The sequence below is a fragment of the Scophthalmus maximus genome, chromosome 17, assembly GCF_022379125.1.
Source record: "Scophthalmus maximus strain ysfricsl-2021 chromosome 17, ASM2237912v1, whole genome shotgun sequence".
NCBI lineage: Eukaryota > Metazoa > Chordata > Actinopteri > Pleuronectiformes > Scophthalmidae > Scophthalmus > Scophthalmus maximus.
In genome coordinates, this window is record NC_061531.1 from 6,548,640 (window position 1) to 6,569,512 (window position 20,873).

At 46.2% G+C, this 20,873-nt stretch overlaps 2 protein-coding genes across 7 annotated transcripts; one reads left to right on the forward strand and one right to left on the reverse strand.

Moving 5' to 3' along the window:
* Positions 1-213: 213 nt before the first annotated feature.
* Positions 214-8,359, forward strand: LOC118288460 (protein Tob2). 5 transcript variants are annotated; one of them, XM_047328003.1, is made up of 3 exons: positions 214-232; positions 595-799; positions 3,281-8,359. In XM_047328003.1, the coding sequence occupies exon 3, from the start codon at positions 3,474-3,476 to the stop codon at positions 4,689-4,691; it is 1,218 nt and encodes a 405-aa protein (XP_047183959.1). In that variant the 5' UTR covers positions 214-232; positions 595-799; positions 3,281-3,473; the 3' UTR covers positions 4,692-8,359. The 5 variants fall into 5 exon arrangements, with proteins under 5 accessions (XP_047183959.1, XP_047183958.1, XP_047183957.1 ...); XM_047328002.1 differs by lacking the exon at positions 214-232 and adding an exon at positions 2,608-2,697 and having other exon boundaries at positions 531-799; XM_035614571.2 differs by lacking the exons at positions 214-232; positions 595-799 and adding exons at positions 821-1,780; positions 2,608-2,697.
* Positions 8,360-12,756: 4,397 nt separating this feature from the next.
* On the reverse strand, positions 12,757-20,619 carry tefb (TEF transcription factor, PAR bZIP family member b). 2 transcript variants are annotated; one of them, XM_035614343.2, is made up of 4 exons: positions 20,358-20,619; positions 15,172-15,774; positions 14,312-14,529; positions 12,757-13,686 (listed from the first exon to the last, which is right to left on the reverse strand). In XM_035614343.2, exons 1-4 carry the CDS (start codon positions 20,461-20,463, stop codon positions 13,471-13,473), a joined length of 1,143 nt encoding a protein of 380 aa, XP_035470236.2. In that variant the 5' UTR covers positions 20,464-20,619; the 3' UTR covers positions 12,757-13,470. The 2 variants fall into 2 exon arrangements, with proteins under 2 accessions (XP_035470236.2, XP_035470235.2); XM_035614342.2 differs by lacking the exon at positions 20,358-20,619 and adding an exon at positions 16,384-17,049.
* Between the last annotated feature and the right edge of the window lie 254 nt (positions 20,620-20,873).

Below are 20,873 nucleotides of genomic sequence, written 5' to 3' on the forward strand. Positions count from 1 at the left end.
GGTTGGCTGAACGGACGCTGCAGCCCTATAAAGTGCGGGCCCACCCCCATCTCAGCCAATCGAGACTCTGTTGCTATCACTGCTTATATTTTTAGCAAATTGTTCAGCGCCGTTACAAACTACAAATACCCCTCCGCCAAATAAACTAGAGCCGGCGAGGTAAACTTGGACCAAAACCTCTTCATTGTGTGTGTTTTGGGCGTCGCTGAATGAATGACGTCGTGTTCAGAAGGTGAGAAATTATATGTTTATTTTTGTTTTGTTTTTTGAATCAGCCTGTGGGTTCATATTTAATATAAATATATATATATAGAGAGAGAGAGAGAGAGAGAAAGAGAGCATAAAATGGAAGCATTGATGATTTGCTGATAAAAGAACAGGATGAAAAAATAGTTTGAGAGAATATAATAACAAAGCAGAATCTCTTATGATATAGTGTAGCACGCACGCACGCGCACACACGCACGCGCGCACCGCCTTTGATGTGACAAAAGTAGTGCCCACCGTCACGGGGGTGTGGGCGAGTCACAGTGTATAAATACGCCGGGTTGTCAAACAGTAAAGTTTCTCTGGATCCTCCATGCAAACTGTCAGCCCCGAGACCAACTGGAACCCCCGTCAGCTGCCGGGAGACCGTTGGAGCTGCCCTTTAAACGCAACAACAGGAGAGGAAGGTCCACCGGTCGGTATCTGGACCGAACCAACACACACAAAATCGGGCCTTGAAATCCGCGACAACAGCAGGGATTTATGAGAGAAACGCAGGAGTCGAGCCGAGCCACAGCATCGGTGACGACAGGTGAGTGGTGACCCGCCACAGCCGCTGCACGCGAAACGGGCTCGTTTCATTCTAATGCCCTCACAGGCCTGGCGACTCTGGGTGTGTGTGTGTGTGTGTGTGTGTGTGTGGCTGTTCCTTCCAGAAGCTTTACCCCTCCATCCCTAAATGCGCCGGCTCTCATTTGCTGGTGGTTGTTTATGCTGAGCAGGGACTCTCCTCCTCTCCTCTCCTCTCTCCATCGCTCCGTGCACACGCTCGGTCGATGGGCTGCTCGCCGCCTAATTACCTTAATAATTAAATTTACTGCGACGATTTGCCAAAGCGGGACCCTCCTCCACCTGCCCCGTCGGCCGAGCCACTGTCCTCCCCGCTCCAGCGCCTCGAGACCGACAAATGGCAAGAGGTCCCCCAGGTAGACCCCCGCTGCCTCGTTATCACAGCTCGTGGCACATGCCAAACGTTCATTTGTTTATCTCAATTTCTCTTCTTTCTTTTTTTTTGCTGTGTGTGCATATTAATCCCTCATTATGTGGCGGGCAGAAATACACTCGGTGGATTTTTACATAACAAAGTGAAAGGAGCAGGGCAGGAAAGGAATCAGATCAATATTCATCTCTTTATTCTGTTGTGGGCATCAGTTCACACAGGGCCCCTTCATATGCTCCACCTGACACACAGTCGTACAATGAGTTCTAAATGGGCCTTTGCCGTCACTGTGGTTTAAAACCTGACTTGTGGATGCTTTGCAGCACAGCACACACACACACACACACACACACACACACACACACACACACACACACACACACACACAGTCACGTCTCCAGCTCTCATAATGAGTCCATGTAAACAGAAACCAGCAGCATAGATCCATCTGCTGCTTTGATCCATCTGCTGCTTTGATCTGCTGCTTTGATCTACATTTAAAAAATAATGAGACCAGCCCCTTCAGACTGTAACAATATATGCAGGCGATGGATACAAATGTGGAAAAACAAGGTGAGGGGATTTACAGAGAATTTTTTTTTGAGGAAATTGCAGGTTGTTGTTTTGATTTAGAACAATCATTGGCAAATCTTCACATATAGTTACCCTCTAATGTCATTGGGTGACATTGGAGCTTATGTATCTTGCTGTTCTGTTGCCTTCTTCTAATGAGAGGGAACAACATGCTGTAGAAGCTGCAGGTATAGCTTAGCTTTGTGTGCACCCCCTGGCTTTTAGTTGTGATGGCTGCTGCAGGTAATGTGTCGGCGGATGCTCTCCTGCTTGAAGACCCCTTTTTCTACTGTCACTTAAACTGATTTTTTTTTTAACTCAGGTGGTAGGAGGGGATTTGCACCACAGATGATGCAAAACTGGGTTCTATTTATAGCCCACAACCAACCCCCATCTTATTCTTCAATGTCACCTTTTTCGTGCAAAAGGGGGAAAAATGTAAATCTCATGCTCAAGCTGCCACTGCCACAGCCCCCCCGCATCCAGCCGCTGCAGCTTTATCTGCGATGACATTAGAATTGTCTTTAATCGGAGGCGTCCTTCTAATCTTAGCTTCCGAATCCCCATCTGGCAGGGAATGTGAGGGGATTGTTTGTGTGTGTGCGTGCGTGCGTAGGGGGGAGGGGGCTGACCGTGCGCACTGCATGGTGGGACATGGTGTTCCGTGGAGTCGATTAGCTGTCCTGCCATTTTATACTGCCTCCTCTGGGAGTCCTGTTTCGTTGTTGTTGTTGTTGTTGTTGTTGTTGTTTTCTTCTTGCATGTAATCCTTCCTTTTTCTACTTGACTCTGCATGCCGACAAATGGCCTCTGTGCCTGCTTTACAGCGTTAAGCAGGACACACTGTGTGTGTGAGATCGGATTCAGATTGTGAAGGATTTATGGAGCCCACAACACAGCATCTGTTACATCAATCGGTGCGTCCCGCAGCTGTTAGAACCAATATGAAATGTAAAACACTTATGACAGTTACTGGATGAAAATAGACAAACCATATACAGTGTGTATGTTTAGTGAATGTACAATATTTTGCCTTCAACATCCCTCTTAGGTATCCATGCCTGTGAACACTCTTGAATAATAGTAATAATTCCTAGAACTCGATCCATATCCTGTTCAGCAGTGACATTTCTATTAGTCTCATACTAGCAGTCTTGTATCATTCCTGTTCTCACAAGGCTTGTGGTGAATGGCAGCTAGAGTGTGCTATTCATTTGTTTAATGAATCAAGTGTTCACTTAACTGATACATTTACTGAACTGTGCCACCACGATCTTGTACATTTGTGGTTGATTTGTGACAAATTTTAACACCTTCAAAGGTTTTAGCACTGCCAACTGTAGTATGCAACAAAGATTAAAAAAAAATAAAAATGTAAATAATACTTTGGGTGTCCCTCAAATGCCAGTGTGATTAATCCGTCTACAGCAGAACGACGACAACATTCCTCGTGTCCCAGCCAAGTACACTGACTTCTTTCCTCTGTTTTCTTCTTCACAGGTGTGACAGCGAAAAACAACCTGCAACCCGCTGACCCCTTCTTCAAGGTGCCTTTACCATGGTGACATTTAACGATTCATACACTTTACAATAAGAGGAGGGGAAACACCTTGTCACAGCTGCGTCACCTCAAATTTCGGCGCCATCATTTGAAACGCGTTGCTCCCGAGACGGCTCTAAACCGGGGGAAGCCATGCATCTAGAAGTGAAGGTCGCCCTCAACTTCATCGTGTCCTACCTGTACAACAAGCTGCCTCGGCGTCGAGCGGACCTGTTTGGTGAGGAGCTGGAGAGGATACTGGTGTCTCGCTTTGAGGGTCACTGGTACCCCGAAGCCCCTCTCCGGGGCTCCGCCTTCCGCTGCATTCAGCTGGGGGCACAGAGGGACCCGGTGGTGGAGTTGGCCGCCAAGAGAAGCGGACTGGACACGGAGGAGGTACGTGCAAATGTTCCCGCAGATCTCAGTGTGTGGATCGACCCCTATGAGGTGTCCTACCAGATCGGAGAGAAGGGGGCGGTGAAGGTGCTCTACCTGGAGGATCCTCCAGGCCTCGGCTGCGATGGTGAGAGGGCCGATGGGGCCATCAGAGAGGGGAAAGGAGACGCAGACGCAGAGGCAGAGGAGGCCAAGAATCTGGGCTTCAACCCAGATGCGCAGGTGTTTGTGCCAATTGGAAGCCAGGCCTCCCCTGCCCTCATGCCGTCACACTCCAGCTCTCCCACACCTCTTTCTGCCCAGCCCTGCCCCGGGCTCTTCAGCTACCCCAGCTCCAGCACGCCCACCGATCCTGTCGCCCACTCCTCCAACACCTCGACCCCCTCCCCTCCCAGCGGCGGGCTGCCCTACCTCGCCACCCAGCAGCCGCCCTCTGCTCTCCCCGCTGCCCGTCCTCAACCCATCACCTTCACCACCGCCACCTTTGCCGCCACTAAATTCGGCTCAACCAAGATGAAGAAGTGCACCGGGGCGGGGTCGCCAGCCAGCTCCGGAGTTGTCATACCACCCACCCAGAGGATGCTCTCCCGCTCTCCCACCACCGTTCCGACGCCAGAGCTGCTCAAGCACAAGCCGCTGTCCCTCTCCTTGCACTCACTGGGAGGGCCTATCCCCACCCAGCTTTCTCCCAACGCCAAAGAGTTTGTCTACCCAGGATCCCCGGGCCCCCTTTACTTCGACGCTGACACCCAGCCCATGCAACCTCACGCTAGCCCCTTCCAGGCCCCCCACACCGTCAACGGCCACCCGTCCTTTGACCCCTTCGCCAGCCCTCCTCCTGCCCAGAGTGTGGGCATCATCAGCAGCAACGGAGGAATTTCTTACATGGAGAAGCCGCCATTCGTCGAGGGTTTAGGAAGCTACAACCTGCAATATCCCAGCCAATCCTTCCAGCCTGTCGTGCTGGCCAACTGAGCCTTCATTTGTAAGGAGGGGAGTCATTGTAGGAGGAGGCGGGTGTTGGGACAGTGATGCTCCTGAAGTATTTTCAGTTTTTCTAAGAAATTGTTCTAATACTAATAGGTTAAGAATTTGTTTTACTACAAAGATTTAAAACATCACACTTACAGAATATCTCATGTGACCTCACCCTGTCCCTTTTTGTCCGTTGCTATTGTCACATTCTATGTGTTGGCTGTGATGGTGTGGGTGGGGGCGAGCTACTCTCTGCCTCGAGTCTCTGCCAATCTCCTCTGTTTATTGTTTTGCATTGAATGATAACGCGAGATACTTTTTTTCTTTCTTTCTTTGTTGACTTGTAGACTAATGGACCCTGGGCTCTAGTATAGCGCCATTTTGCACTGCACTGTCATGCTGTGGAAAAGGACCTAGCCAAGTCCTGCAGGGAACACGAGGGCTGTGGAAAGCTCAGCACTTTGCTCTGCAATCTGCTCTGCCCTACTTGCCACAAATACAGAGAAAAGCGGGGGCTCTGCTGTCTCTCTCTCTCTCTCTCTGTGTGCGTCGTTCTGTTTTGTTTGTGCTCAGCGTGATCAGGAAAACCTGCTGATTGTACGCCGGGCCCATTACCCTTGAAACGCACTCGTGCGCAGGCACAGTTTGCGCTGCTGTCACCGGGTGTGTATTGAAAGCAGTTTATCGTCAGCATGGAGTGTGTTCCATGACCAAGGGTTCAAATGAAATCAGAGCAGAAAGAGGAGCATGTAAAGGGAGTCATGTAATGGAATGTATTGAACCTGTCGGGAGAAACCTTGGTGAATGTGAAAGGCAAATTTATTTTTTGTAATTTAAGATGCCCCAACTATGTGCTGATACGTCAGTTATACACGGGGGTGCAAGTTATGGTTTCGCACATGTATTCAAACGGACAGACAAGCACACGCACGTGCAGAAATGCACATGTTCACATGCACGCAATTTCCAGTCAGCAGTGTGTGAAGGTGAACAGGCAGGGAAGGTGATGAGGGGGGGAAGGGATGCAGCAGCTAAGCAGTGGGGGATTTTGATAAATGGCTTAGCATGACTTTGACTATGAAGGAGAGGTTTTCCCCGGCATGAGGGGAGAGAGCGAGGGAGACGGGAAGACAGAAAGGAAATGAGAGAGGGAGAGAGGGAAGCGGCTAGAGGGTTTCTGTGGCGTCCAGGGTGTGTTGGCTTACAGAGCGACACTTTTGAAACCCAGTGCACGTTTGTGGGTGAGCTTAACTGGTGCTGAAGCCAGAGGCTCACACTATTCTCTCCATCCTCCTTGAAATTCCTTGGTGATCTCTGCTTCTCTGGCTGCTGCTGCAAGGAAAAAAACCTGAATTGTACAGTTTTAAGTTGCTGCGTCTCCCCTTTCCCCCGAGTTGCAGTGAGGTGAACAGAGATGAATGTGCTGTATCTACGCGTGGCTTTTGTTGCTTCATCAGATCACTGGGAAGTCTGTTGTGTCTTGCGTCCGTTTTACCATTCGGGTCCGTGATGTTGCTGGTCGCTACAGGGAAGGGTGAACCCCCACATGACCGTTTTGAGCTGTCCAGCACCTTATTACTGGGTTTCTGGCGCTGCGTGTCAACCCACAGATGCGAGCACTCGATCCATTCCTTTGCCCCTCTGCTTGGTTCAGCTGTCACAAAAGGCTTTAGAGATTCAACCATGAGCTAAGTTTGTATTTGAAAGCATCACGCTGGTGTGGAGATGCTTGTCAGTCTCGTTGGTTTATTTGAATGTTTTCTAGACTTGTATCCAAAAATGTTTTTGTATGATGACCCCAGGACCCTTGACTTGTGCTCACACTGGTAATGCGATGTCACAGCTTGTCATATGCATGAAAGTTTGACTTTTATTTCGTTTTTTGTTTTTTTTCAAGGGGACTGGTTCGGGAGATACATCTCTGTAAATGTGACTGTGAGGGTGGGGGGGGGGGGGTATATTTCTAAATTTCTTTTGTTTTGTAATTTATTTCCAATATTTCTATATTTTTGTTTTTTTTGCAATGATCACTCGCATTTGTATGAGTAAGACGTGAATGCAGTCCAGGAATATGTGTATATAAAAAAAAGTTGTTATGTTGAGATTCTTTGTTTAGTTTCTTACATGCCGAGGTTATTTTTTCAGAAAATGACGTGAATATATGCAAATTGAGACAAAAAATAAAGGTTGTACAGAATAAAGTATTGAATGTTTATTGTATCCTGTATAGCATTTGTCTGATAAGACGGGTAAATGTATTCATTCTTCACGTTTGGGAGTTCTAAGGCATGAATGTTTACAGTGGGTTTTGTGTAGGAAAAGATGGCTGATCTCACCTTTTTCTGTGCTTTCCCAGGGCAGTCTGACATTACCCCCCATAGGCAGTTGAACCAAAAATCTGCACGTTTTCAGATTTGATTTGAGTGCAATATCCACCTCCCCTTCATGTCACTTTACTTTATTTAATTTGTTCTTTAAAAAATGTGTAACTGCCCCTTCCCCTCGATTTCTCTCCTTCTTTTTCAGAATAACTCCTGTTTTTACCTGTACGCTCCTACAGTGTCTAAACGCATATACTCATATTCCCAATATATTTTACTTTATTCCACCATATTTTTATTTATTTTTTGTGTGTGTGGGGTTCATCCTCTCCCCATCACCCTGGTCCTTTGGTCCTGCTACTATAGCCATATCTCAGACTGTCTATGCTTACACGGATGCTCACCCTTCTCTAGTGCAATGTAACGCCATAAGTTAAATTACCCTGAAAGATTCAAGGGGTTTCTACCTCTCTGCACCCTGGGAAAAATAAAAATATATAAATAAATATCTTCTAAAAGGAAGACTGTGCAGGTTTAGAAGGACGGAAGGAAATGAATGTGCTTTGAATGAGATTCTGATCTACTGTAAGTGAAGTCAACCCTGGTTGAGAAGGCCTGCGTCAAACAAATAGGAGAAACCGCGTATTGTTTTTTGTAAAAGTCTTAGAGATTTTTAGTCACATGCATGTCCAAGTGATAACTTTTTTTCTACCCCACATTTGTCGGATTATGCGGCGCAAACGAGGTCGCGTCATTAAATTTCCCTCAAATCTGGCTCTTGAGGTGAGCGTATTGTAAAAGCCGGTTCGCCGTCGCATCTTTAGGAATGGATGCAGGTCTGTGTTTTACACTCGGGAAGAGATCAGACAGTGTTTTTTTAAACACACCACAAATCAACTCCAAACACAAGCTGTTCTACAATCAGGGTTGATCATTAATGACGTGGAAAAAAACAAACAAATCGAGAATTTTGTATTCTGATGTCCTTTTGCTTATATCGACGTGTGCGTTTTAGTTTGCACTTTGGAAACTTTCATTGTCATAAAAGAAGTTTATTTTCTATGTAAAATTTAACATTTAAGAATAAATGGATTGAATTCAAAGTTGAAATGATGTATAAAATATATTGCTTTCTTTCCTGCCTGTATTTTATTATTTTTCCTATTTTGTATCGGATCTGTACACGCTGTAGATGTATAATGAATCTTTCACTACTGAAATGCAATGACCTGTTTTCTGTGCTGCCCCTCAGGACTGGGGAGTTACTATTGCAGTTTCTTATTGTATCGGATTCTTTTTTAAGTTTGTAATAAAAACAGATTGGCAAAAAATAAGCATGGAAAATAAGCTAATTTGCGTCGTCCTCATTGTTTGTGGGTCTGCATGTGATCAAGTGGGGAAAACCGACGCAGAAATGAATCTTGGCCTTTTGTCATACAAGTCCAGCGCCCCTCCAATTAATGTTGAACATGTTGCAGATCAAAGGCCATGAGGAGCAGATCCCCCGTGTTCCTGTGAAAAGCCTCGGATGGGAACGCCAGAGCAACGTGTCCTCTCCTCGCAGTAAATAAACCCAAGTGATGTTTGATCAATAATTCAAAGTGAAGACGAAAAAATTCTCAAATGGTGAGGAGCCAGATTGCTCACCACCTACCTCCCATCCCAGCAGATATTACTTTATATTTCATCATCCAGCACACTCAGTCTGTCTGTCTCTCTCTCTCTGTGTGTGTGTGTGTGTGTGTGTGTGTGTGTGTGTGTGTGTGTGTGTGTGTGTGTGTGTGTGTGTGTGTGTGTGTGTGTGTGTGTGTGTGTGTGTGTGTGTGTGTGTGTGTGTGTGCGCGTGCGCGTGCGTGCACGCGCTTGTGTCTCGGCAGCAGCCAGCAGTTTGGCTCTTGCACGTGAGGTAGGGCTGTGCTTCTCAGGGTAACATGTAGTGGTGAGACATTAACATGCGAGGCTGGTCCTCTCCTTGGTTCTCCTCTACATCTTCATCACCCACTCGCTGCATACACCCCCCATCCCCTGCTCACATGTCTTCGCCTGCATCTCTGCTCTCCATCTCTCTCTGTCCATCCTCTTGCCATCTTTTTTCCACCCCAGCTCTACCCTCCCCTCTCCCCTTTCTCCCCTCTCTCCCCTTCCATCTTTCAAACCACCTGATCATTTCCTCTCCTTGTCCCCCCCCCTCCCTCCTGATTCCCAGAGCCCCTCCCTTGCTTCCTCACATCCCTCTCTCTATCCTCCCTACACACACACACACCCATCCCGCTGCTCTTTGAGGCTGCCGCTGTTACGCAATCCTGCTCCCCTGTGTGTCGATGTGATCATTATGCAACATCTCCTACTCCGCTGGAATACTGATGTGCAGCAGATCCGAGGCAACAAAGGGGACAGTGGGAAAACCACGCGGCGTGCGAAAGACAAACAAAAATCCCATTTTGTGTGTGCGTACATGTGCGCTCAGGCTTATTGGTCACGTGTATGTGCCCAACGGGGATGAGAAAGTTGCCTCCGTTCGTCCCCCGGAACTGCGCTTCTTTGTCCCTCAGCACCAGTGTGCCTCCCATTAGAGCATAATGACTGCATCAAACCATAAATGTCATTAAATCCCAATTTATTTCATATACATGATACAAGATACAGTTAGGACATGGCACTGCAGTTGCAATTATCCTATACAATGTTAGGACAATACAAAAACACCCCCCCCCCCAAAAAAAGACATGTTTATATAAAAAGAGAGGAAAATGAAGAGAAACACCACATAACAAAACTCTCAAAATCTTTTCAATAAAGACATTTCAATATTTTCCGGGAGTACTGTAGCTACTTTGAAAAGCAACCGAGGACATAGTGTCAGTGATGCGAAGCACCTGAAGACAGCGCCAGCAGTTTCAGAGCAGAACTTGGAAAACGGCAGTTTTCGACCTCCAGATGTGCTCGTTTTACGCCATTTGAAGACAAAGAAACAATTCCCCCTCGTCCCATCTGCAGGCAGTGTTACGACCTCAGTTTTTATGCACATTTCATGTGTGACACTGAAAGTTTGACATTTTTCAATTCGCAATTAATTTTTTTTTGTCGAGAGATATCTATTTATCAATAAAATACCTCCTTCTGGACAGGCCAATTAACACTTTCACACCCAGTTGCCTGACAAAGCTTAATGTGGTGGAGTGTACTTTGACTGTCACTTGCTGTGGAACAATCACAATGATTTTTTTTTCTTTTTTAATAAATGACATAAACAAAATGTCAAAACTGCCTTTAGCGTCATGGTACAGTAGCTGTTACTCTGCCTGTAGCTGGGGACACACATTTACATCTGCAAGTCTCGAGCACTGCCCTTGTTAATTTTCTTCCCCATCAGTAGCACACGTTTGGCCTGTGTAGAACTGGAACTGCTGAACCCCAATGTTTTAAAAGTTAACAAGCCAGTTTCACGAGGCGCTTTGCATCAGTAAAAGATTGCTACATACTGTAGACTGTACCGTAAAAGATTTTGATTTATTGCCTTCTCAAAAGAAAAAGGCTCTCCCCGGCCAGTACCCTCGGCTATGCAGAGAATTCAAATTTAGTTAGAAAACAAGTAAGAGTTTGCATTCGTCAACTACACTGAAGTATAAACAGCACAATGCAGTCGATGTAAAGTCTGAAGGGCGATGAAAATAAATGACACTGCTGAGAAATGTCACGTTATACCGCACCCTCTGGAAAACCGAAACACAGAAACTGTCGAGAAAGCACAAGAGCACCAACTGATCCAGTGTATCTAGATACAGATCTATCTGCAGTAAAAAGAAAACAATCCACACAGTGATCGAGAGATGCTGTTCTCAGCTCGTTTACCCCCAAGGTCAAGCGCCGGCTGCACAAGGACGGGTCGCGCTCTTAAGCGAGCTATAAACACAACACATCATAGCCGAGATGTTTTGCTTTTCCCTTTTGACAGAACTGTACAACAGACCATCAAACCCAACCGCCCAACAAACCCATCTAGTTCAGTGATGGTTCACAGACGTAAGTACACTTGGTGTATAATAGTCAAGGGGAAAAAAAGAACAATACAAGTTTACTGGGTTTCATGCATTAGGATCCTAGACTACAGAGGATCTAGAGTGGAAGCACAAAGGACTTTGGGGCATGTCTATGTAGAACATCATAGCAATTTTGACATACATCATCACTGAAATTAAACGAGCATTACGTAACAAGAGTATTATTGCCACATTTATTTTTCTTTCCAGGAGTATGGCGATTATGAGCACAAGCCGACCGATCGCGAAATCTGCACCGGTCGAAGACACTTGAGATACAGAGTCCCGTAACAGTCTGTAATGTATTTTGCAATCTTTAAACACAAACTCAGCCGCTCTGGCAAAAAATGGAACCTTATTCATCAACTTGGATGCAAGGTTTTGCCAAATGGAACTTAACTGCTTTATTAATTTTTTTCATGTGCTCTCTGCTTCAGCCAGCACCACTCTGTAGCCCTGCTAAACCTTTACCCGTTCCAAATAGGAAGTGTTGGATGAGGTAAATAAGAGTGTGCCTTGTCCTTTCCATGTACAGAAAAACAACAACATATTAACTATATAAATCTGTTTTTTTTTAAATAAATATCCAAAAGCACAGTTTACCCATTTAATTCCCTGCTTTGTCATTGGTTTTTCATGTTAAGTATTGTTTCTCAAAGGAAATGGAATTTTTCTGACATATTGTTGTACATCACAATCAACAGATGCATTATTACCATCAGAATAAATACAGCACTCATTGACTATTAGGCAGATATAAGGTAATACTATTGGGTTAATAGACAGTCAGAATTCCTCTCTCGGGAAATAACGACCATGAGACAATCATTTAATAACAAGATTTAGAAGCAGTCAACCCTGGGCCTGGTTAACCTTTTTTTTTCTTTCTTTAAACCCAATCCAGCCATCACTAACACTGTGAGCGGGTAGTGGCTCTAGCACCCTCTACCTGCAGCGTGCAGTAAAATAAACATCCCCATATATGAATGCAACCCTCCGCTCATGAGGGCCCTAGAGATCATCAAACATATGCCTTTGTCCGCAAACAGCAACCTACGGAGAAGAAAAGACTTCTCTCTCTGCCCTCTGTGAAACCACCGTCCTTTAAAAAGTAGCCCAGAATTCTGTCTTCTTTAATAAAGTATTGTGTGAGGCTCTGGAAGCTGATCTGAGGTTAGTAGAAAAAGGAAACAGTAGCTTTAAACTGTAGGTCATGCATGTTTGTTTTTTTCTCCCCCTTATATGCTACTGTGTCTCCCACCGTGGTTGTGGTCAATAAGGTAGACACCTGCCACCACTATAAATCTTTACACAGTAGGGAACATATTCCTTTTTTTTAAGAAAAAGTGCAAAAATGGACTCCACACTGTTCCATACGCATATGTATGTGGTGCTGGTAGATGATTGTATATACAAAGTTTTTTGTTTGTTTTTTAAACAGCATTTTTCTGTGCGCAAATGTGTGCATGTGGATTACAAGAAGGACTTAACTGTGACCGAATCACACTGAGCTATCGAATGCTCCTCCTTTTCTCCTCTGCCGACCTGAGGTCTTTGACTCCACTCGCTCGCTCTCTCTCTCTCTCTCTCTCTCTCTCTCTCTCTCTCTCTCTCTCTCTCTCTCTCTCTCTCTCTCTCTCTCTCTCTCTCTCTCTCTCTCTCTCTCTCTCTCTCTCTCTCTCTCTCTCTCTCTCTCTCTCTCTCTCTCTCTCTCTCTCTCTCTCTCTCTCTCTCTCTCTCTCTCTCTCTCTCTCACTTCAGGCAGCGAATCTGCCTCCTGTCCCTGTATTCATCTGTCCCTCTCCTACCCCTGCCATGAGTTCATCGACGTCCTTCTCCCGAGTCTTCGCTGGAGTAATCTTAAGGAAGTACAGACACAAACGTGAGTGCAACACAAGGGAAATTGAGGGACTGCGAGTGTGCCCCGTTCTAAAACACACAACTTCTAGCTGACGTTACTCATGCTTTGGTCCTCTAGGAAGAACTGCTATGCAGTGATAAAAAAAATGGATTTGTGTGGTATTTAGAAGCTTGTGATTCTTTTTAACCAGCCTGCTCTTTTCGTGTGTCCTGACTTTCCTGAAACTATCTTGAGATGGGCCATATTTTCCATGTGTGTATGACCACGGGAGTTTCCGCAACCGTCCCCTTCCGCTCTGAGTGTAGGAGCCAGGCGCTCTCCACAGGCCTTCCTGTGTCCACCGCTCCCACCATGCCTCGCTGCCTGCCAGTGTGTATCCGAATCTCCAGCGCCATTGTTTAAAAACAACAACTGGAGCACAGAGCACAGTGACCGGAGGGCCAGCGAAGACAAAAGTGCAAATTGAGATTCCCTTGGTATTTGTGTCTGTGTGGAATTTTGCGGGGAAGGGAGTTCTGCTTTTGTCTCGATACTTCATGGGTTTTGTTCAGACTTGTTTACAGTGGGCCGTACTTTGCCTCGTATCGGGCCACGGTGTTCTTGCAGCGGCCACAGTCTTTCCGCATCTCAGCCACCTGCTGCCTCAGCGCAGCGTTTTCCCGCTCCAGGAAGGAGGCGCGCACCGTGATCTGGTTCTCCTTCAGCCGCCGCGCGTCTCGAGAGCGCTTTGCCGCCACGTTGTTCTTCTTTCTCCTGGACCAGTATTTATCGTCCTGAGGGGTGGGGGGGGACAAAAGAGTGGCGGTGAATGAGGGGAGGAAGAAAGGAGGTCTAGTGGAACATTGGCTAGGGATTTGAAACAAACCAGCATCTGCGTTGTACCCCCCCCCCCAATCTCTCATCTCTAATCCACAAGCCACCCTTCTGTCTACAAATGCTTTAATCCAACCAGGAGTGAGCAGGACTCTGAGCCGACTTCAATTCTGCCTGAAACAATGTCAAACTCTGTCATCTCACATCACGCTTAGTAAAGAAGTTTCTGGACAATTGGTAAAATGTAATCTCAGAATTCTACTGGAGGGATGAACACTGTTCTTGCAAATTACCCCCACAATCCTCATGGTGTTTTGATGATGGAGGTGGGGAGCACTGGGTAGTGTTCTGTTGGTGTTCAACTGGGCAAAGATCAAATCATATCGTCCACATTATTCCAGCTTTACCGCCTTTTTTGGAAGAATCTGTATTCTCTTTTTGATTGCTGTTTTATGTCACTTGTAATCACCATTTCCCAAATTACTAAGCCGAAATGCACAACTAAGAGCAGCCACTAACTCCCTAAATTAATATTTCTTCATGATCAGTCTAGCACCAGCTCTGTGTTTTCAAAAATCAACCAACCTTCTGTTCGTCGGGAACAAACACTTTCTTGGCCTTCTTGATCATGGGCTGCGGTTTCAGCTCCTCGTCGGAGAACTTGTGTTTGCGCGGGTTGAACAGCTCTCCCCCCGGCACACTGGACAGGACCAGGTCCGTGGGGTCCGGCTGGAAGTTAATGTCCACCTCGATCGCATCTGGGTCGACTGGGGACGGCGTGTTGCGCTCTGTAGCTTTGCGATCTGTATGGGTTAGGCAGAGGAAAAGACACGCACGGATTGAATAGAGGAGGGGCAAGGAAAAATGTTCATGGTACTCAATCAATAGTGTAATTCCCCTCATAATGTTCAGTTTTTTGTTTGGACTGTGTCTAGGCTGTCTCAGTTCAACTCAGTGGTAATTAAGGAGTGCGTTGTATATCTTTTTTGCTCCTCTGAGTCCAAACACAATAAGAATTACAGTGATCTGAAGTGGATGTTATGCTGGCTCGGGCTCCAAACATAAAAGTGATGCCGTGGGCTCAAAGGTCAGAGTTTTGTCTGCATGTCTATAGATGGCACGTTAGTTGGCTATAGATGCCATGTTAATTAATCTGTCTCCAGCGGTGAGAGCAACTGAAAGTGCATTCTAACTACAAACGACAGCTATAGGCAGTACTTGAAACAAGTATTGTGTCTCAGTGTCCAGTATTCAGCTTCGACATAAGGAAATTTACCTCTGCGAGGTGAAATAGTTTTTTCTGAAATCGTTCACTAATTAATAATGGGGAGTGGAAAGGATAAAAACAGTATGTGTTTAGCTGAAATCATAAGTTAAGAGAAACTGTAAATACAAAGAATCCCATGTTTAACAAATATCAACCTCTTAATATCTAAATCACTCACCTGTTTTCTTCTCCTTCACTTTCACTTCTGCTGGCGCCTCGTCAGACAAAGATTCCTCCTCTTGTCCTTCTTCATCATCATCTTCTTCTCCTTCTTCTCCTTCCTCCTCCTCTTCCTCGTCTAGTTTAGCTGGTTGTAAAGCAGTGACTGTCACCGTTTCCTCTGGTTCGGAGGTGACCGTAGAGGGGGCGGAGGCAGAGGGGGAAGATGCTGATGCTGAGGCCAAGGCTGCAGCAGCAGGAGTAGTGGTAGTAGCAGTAGTAATAGCTGCCGTGGCAGCAACCTTGGGTGTGGATTTGCCTTTGCCCTCCAATGAGGTGAGAGTCTTCTGCAGCTCCTCCTCCTCCTCCAGGCTGACAGGGATCCCGTTCTCCAGGAGGAACTCGTCCAGGTCCATGTACTCCAAGTGGAAGCTCTCCCCGTCGTAGGGGATGGTCTTCTCCCAAATGGCTGGGGTCAGGGAGGCTGACACACCTCCACTGCCTCCGCCGCCGCCGCCGCCACCGACTCCTCCTCCTCCTCTAGAACCTCCACCAGTACTGGCTGCCTCAGCCCCGCCTCCCTCCACATCCTCAGATGAGCACAGCTTCTCCTTCTCTATTTCTGCAGAAACGGAACAGAGGAACTGAATTGTTTTCCTGTGCTCATGACTTCAGGAGTCTGAGACGCGTGCGCACACACGACAAGACAATCCAAATGATAAATTGGGAAGAAGGTGGGAGGTGACATGTGGAGAGAGAAAAAAACTGGGTAAACAAAGATGGGTTATAACCAAATGAGCTGTCAATGAGTTTGAAAGTGTGAGGTGATGCCCAGAAAAAAAAATACAAAACGAGGCTGGGTGGGAGTCAGGGAGTACTGGGAGGATAGGCACCAAGAAAACAATCAGCAGACCACTATATGTATTGAAAGCCTTCGGGGGTCTTTGTCTGCGAGTGGCTCCGCCGTCCTGACAGAGCAGCGGAGGGGAGAGAACTTTTTGTTCTTTTTTGTTCTGTTGCCTTGCAGCCTCGGACGGAACTGGCTCCGCGCAACATATGGAATGAGATTGACGTCCGTTATTTTATCACTCTCTCTCACGCACACACGCACGCATGCACACACGACTGAGTGTATGAGTGCGTGCAGCCTCCGATCGGACAACAAACTCGTAGCGCGTTCACAGTCAAGGTGGCAACGCGCTGGAGAAACGGAGCGCTCGTTCGGTCTTACCGTCCTCGCCCTCCTCCAGGATGTTAGGCGGGGGGATGTCCATGATCTTCTTTAACACAAAAGGAGAGGACTTGACCGGAGCCGCTGTGACGACGTTACCCTCGGGCTGAGGCGCCGCTGCCACCGCGTCTTTGCCAGGCATTTGGTTCCGCTGTCAAGCTCCGCGCGCACCCAATCGATTGCCTCCTGTACCGGGAGAAGGCGATGAAGAACAGACGGCGCGACTCTTGAACCGATGTCACCACAACTGCCACTGCGGGTTCGGACTCGGACCCGCTCGTCAACAGTAACAAGAGCTCCTGGGTTCGAGCACAACACTACTCTCGGCTCCTGCTCGACGTGCCCACCGAGCGCGCGAGCTGGATATTCATGAGTCCCATGCCCCGCCCACTCGGAGTATAGTAGGCGCCGATTGGCCGTCGGTTCTGTCCGCATGAATAAAATGTTTTTCAGCGGCTGCACATGCACAGAGAACACAGACGCGCCTGTGAGTTTTGTGTCGTAGTAGTAGTTCAAACGAAACCATACCAACCATAACGACTCTATACGCCATATAGGTGAAATGAAATACGAACACATGATCTCGTGCAGCCAAATATTGACCATATTTTACAATGTCACGTCACCCACGTACATGCAAACTGCAGGGGAAGGCCAGATCGCACGTCTGCAACCCGCACAACAACACGTCGACGCGCCCATAACAATAAAGGAGCACACCGTGTGCTCGTTACAAAGAACGCTGTGCCTCGCGCCCCGCCCCGCCCCTCCCCTCCTTCTGTCCCCGGGAACAGGAAGAGACTCGTGGCCAGACACGTGCCCCCGCCTCCCTCCGCTTCACGTGAGAGTACAGTCTGTCGAGGGGCGTGACTTCACATGCTCGGCACGTGCCGGGCCGAGGCAAGATGTGGCGGGCACGCGCGCGCCCACAAACAGCTGGCACTCGGGATGTACCCTGGCGCACGTTGTTTACCAGACAGCTCTAAATAATAATAACACTCGGTCAAATAATTGATCACAGTTACATTTTGCCTCCAACAATAAAATCCACAACTTCCAAAATCGTGTTGTTGTTTTTTTTAAGGCATACGCTGCTCCTCTGTGTGACCCCATTGTGCCGTTTCATACCTCACATAGCCGCGATGTACGACTAAATCCATTCAAACGCAATCACCTCTCCACACGCAGCGTCCGCTGTGCCAGGTGATCTCACGTTTCCGTGCACGCGCTGCAGTGCTGCACGCGACAGTGCGTGAGCGCGCGGGGGTCTGGCAAAACACACGTTTTTTATTCGAAAAACAAATCCAATTCCACCTTCCACAAGTTAGATGTATGTGTATACATATTATACACATACATACAGGACAAACAGCACATTATGCACCATATGCATGTAGATTTTAATCAAACTGCCACTGGAAAACTGGTGCCAATCTAGAGAAAGACACGTTTGGGATTGTTTTTGTTGTTGTTGTTGCATTTTTGTGTTGCACTGTGGCAGAATTATTAATTACCAGCACCTTCATTTTTATTTTTTGGGATTGTTTGTTTTTGGTATGCTGACAGTTTTAGATTGTCTTCATTTTGTCATTGTTCAAGACGAGCTACATACACCACAAAACTTACTTATTTGTTGTATAGAACTGTTGCGCAGCCGGATACGTCTTGTATGCATACTGCATCAAGATTCACTCTATCTAAGCAGAACATTAGATTTTTAACAGCACATCCAAGCAGCAGTTCTTCGGTGCCCTGTCCCTTCCCTGTCCCTGTCATGCACTAGTGCAGGAGGGGCACTGCTGTTTTACAAAACACGCAACATAATGAGCGTGTAGCATATGGCGAGGAAATCTTCTCTCTACTCAACCTGACAATATTTGACATGTGATGATTGATCTGCTGGTGCTGTTCACAGTTCGATGCAGAGCAGATGATTGAGTACTCTCACTTTTGGGCTCAGTGAGAAAATAAATAATAGCAGCAAAGAGAGATGAATCCCCTTTCTCCATTGTAACACGCTGTTGTTAAATGAACGACAACACAAACAAAGAAATGGTGTAAAAAAAAAGAAAAAAAGAGAGAGATATATCAGTCTGTCCCGAAGAGAACATGTAAACATTATTGACAAGCAGCTAAAGGAAAGGGCAGTCCAGAGATGTATGCATGTTCATGTCTAAATAAATAATAATGAACCTTTCCACCAGAGGCAAGTATAAGTTGGAAGAATGAATTATATTTACTTTGGAAGGGGCATATAACACTAACAGCCGACTACCAGTGAAAATCAAGGGGTCATTTGTGAGTGCTACAGAACACAATGCTTACAGATAAGAATGCAACCTTTTCTAATTATTTTTTCATTTAGCCATTTGTGCCATTATGTTTTTCATGTCTAATAACATCACAAACAACTTGGTATGTTAAATCTTATTGTATAGTGTTGATGAGGAGGCCAACAGCCATGAGACTTGGTTTTTAAAGGTTTTAGATCAATTAAGGTTTTATACAGAAAGTCTGAATTTTCATACCCAGTTCATACCTAGCCAGATAATGTTAAAAACCAATGCTGTCAATAAAACATTTAAATCGTCACATTGGCAAATGGCAGGAAATGAAACAATGTTGGCACTCTATATTCAATGAGTAATGCCTAATTTATATAAACAATTAACAATTGTGATCCAACAGACACTTTCTCAAAATAAATTGACTGGCCATTTTAAAAGCACCTATTTTTGGTAGTTAACCCTAAGGGTGAACCCATATAATTGAATATATAAAAAAAAGGAGAAACATGATGTTACATGATAAACGTGGACACAGGTGGTGCTGTAGTCTCTGCAGACGTCCCAATAAGAGACCAATAGTGTTTCACTAAATACCTGAACAGGTATTGACACACGGAGACATTGGGAGTGCAGGTTAGGAAAAAACAATACTCGAAAGGATTGTCTTACAAAGTAAGACAGGAAGGTCGCCCCCGTGGCCTAGTAGTGTTAGTGACCATAACATGTGATCCCATTGTAGTAGGTCATCCCCCCTCCTTCTCGCCTCATCTTTCCGATCTGTCTATATTACCAACTCTCCAATAAAGACTAAAATGCAAAGGAATACAAAAAAAAGAGAGGAAAAAAACAATGCACAATGAAACTAATGATGTGATGAAACCCTGAGTGAGGACTGTTTCAGTGCTGTTGCATCAGTTGCAGGCTGCTGAAATGTGACTGCAGAGAAAACCAGCACGGACAGACGGCTGATAGACGTAATCTATTATCTGTGATCATCTCTGCATATTTCTAAGAGATAAGAGCAGCCGATCATGTCTCCGCGTGAACCTCGAACTGCGTCTGGGCAAACCTCACCACACAATCATTGACAGTGTAGATTACAGCAACTGTCACAACGACAATGGTTGTGAGAGAGGGACGAGACAATAGTTAATCTCGTACTAATGAGGCTGCCGGGTTTTTTTGCATAAATTGTCTATTAGTATTATATCTCTGCGTATTTAGACAGTAGTGAAAACAAGACTCCTGCATTTCTAGATTCTCTACAGTACTTTAAATTGCAAATATAGTATCTCTAGCTACAACTATTTTTTTTATCAGTGAGACAATTAGTTGAATCCATATGAGATTAAAATATAAACGTACAGTCATGTGATTTGAGTGTAAAATCTTTAAGGAGAAAAGTAACTCATCACATTAATGTAGTGCACTATTACTTCCGAAGTTTACTGTAGTGTAGTAGAAAATAAAGTGGCACCAGACATGGAATACTCCAGATGAGCACAAACATCAAAAATGTACTTGAATAACTACTTACAGTACACTCAAGTGTACTTACAGTGTTTAACTGAATAAGACTGGCTGCTATACAACTTTACAGTTTATTATGAGAACTCTTTGACTAGTTTCAATCTGGTTTTCTGCTTAAAATTAAAACATTCAAATGAAAAGTATTCATGTTGTTACCTGTGTCATCGAAGGCAGGGAAGGAGAAGGGGTAGTCAGCCAAGGACTTGAGGAGGTCGGGGACGTCGCTCCTCTCCCCAAAGAAGAGTTGGTTAACAGTTGACATGATGAACAACAACCTGTGAATCTGTCTGATAATGTCTACAAGTCGTGGTCCTGCTGAATGAGGCCCGCTCGAGCTGTGTCTGTCTGTGAGTGAGAGTTCTCTCTGCCGACTGCGGACCTCGGCTCACTTTTAACCAACTTCGCGGCGGGTCACGTCACGGGGACTCTAACATGTGTCCGATCGGCCCGTATTCTAATGAGCACAGGGAGCCGCGTCGATTCGATGACGGCGGGACGCGGGCCTGTCCCTCACGCCGCGGAGCCAACCACGGAGCGGTGGGCGGGCCCTAATGAACTCGAGCCACAACAACAACAGCCGTGTTCCGCCGAGCACGTCTTCTCCCCACGCACGGCTGCACGTGCACAGTCCAGAGACGGCTCGAGGCCGAGGCGGGGCCCCGCGCCATCTAA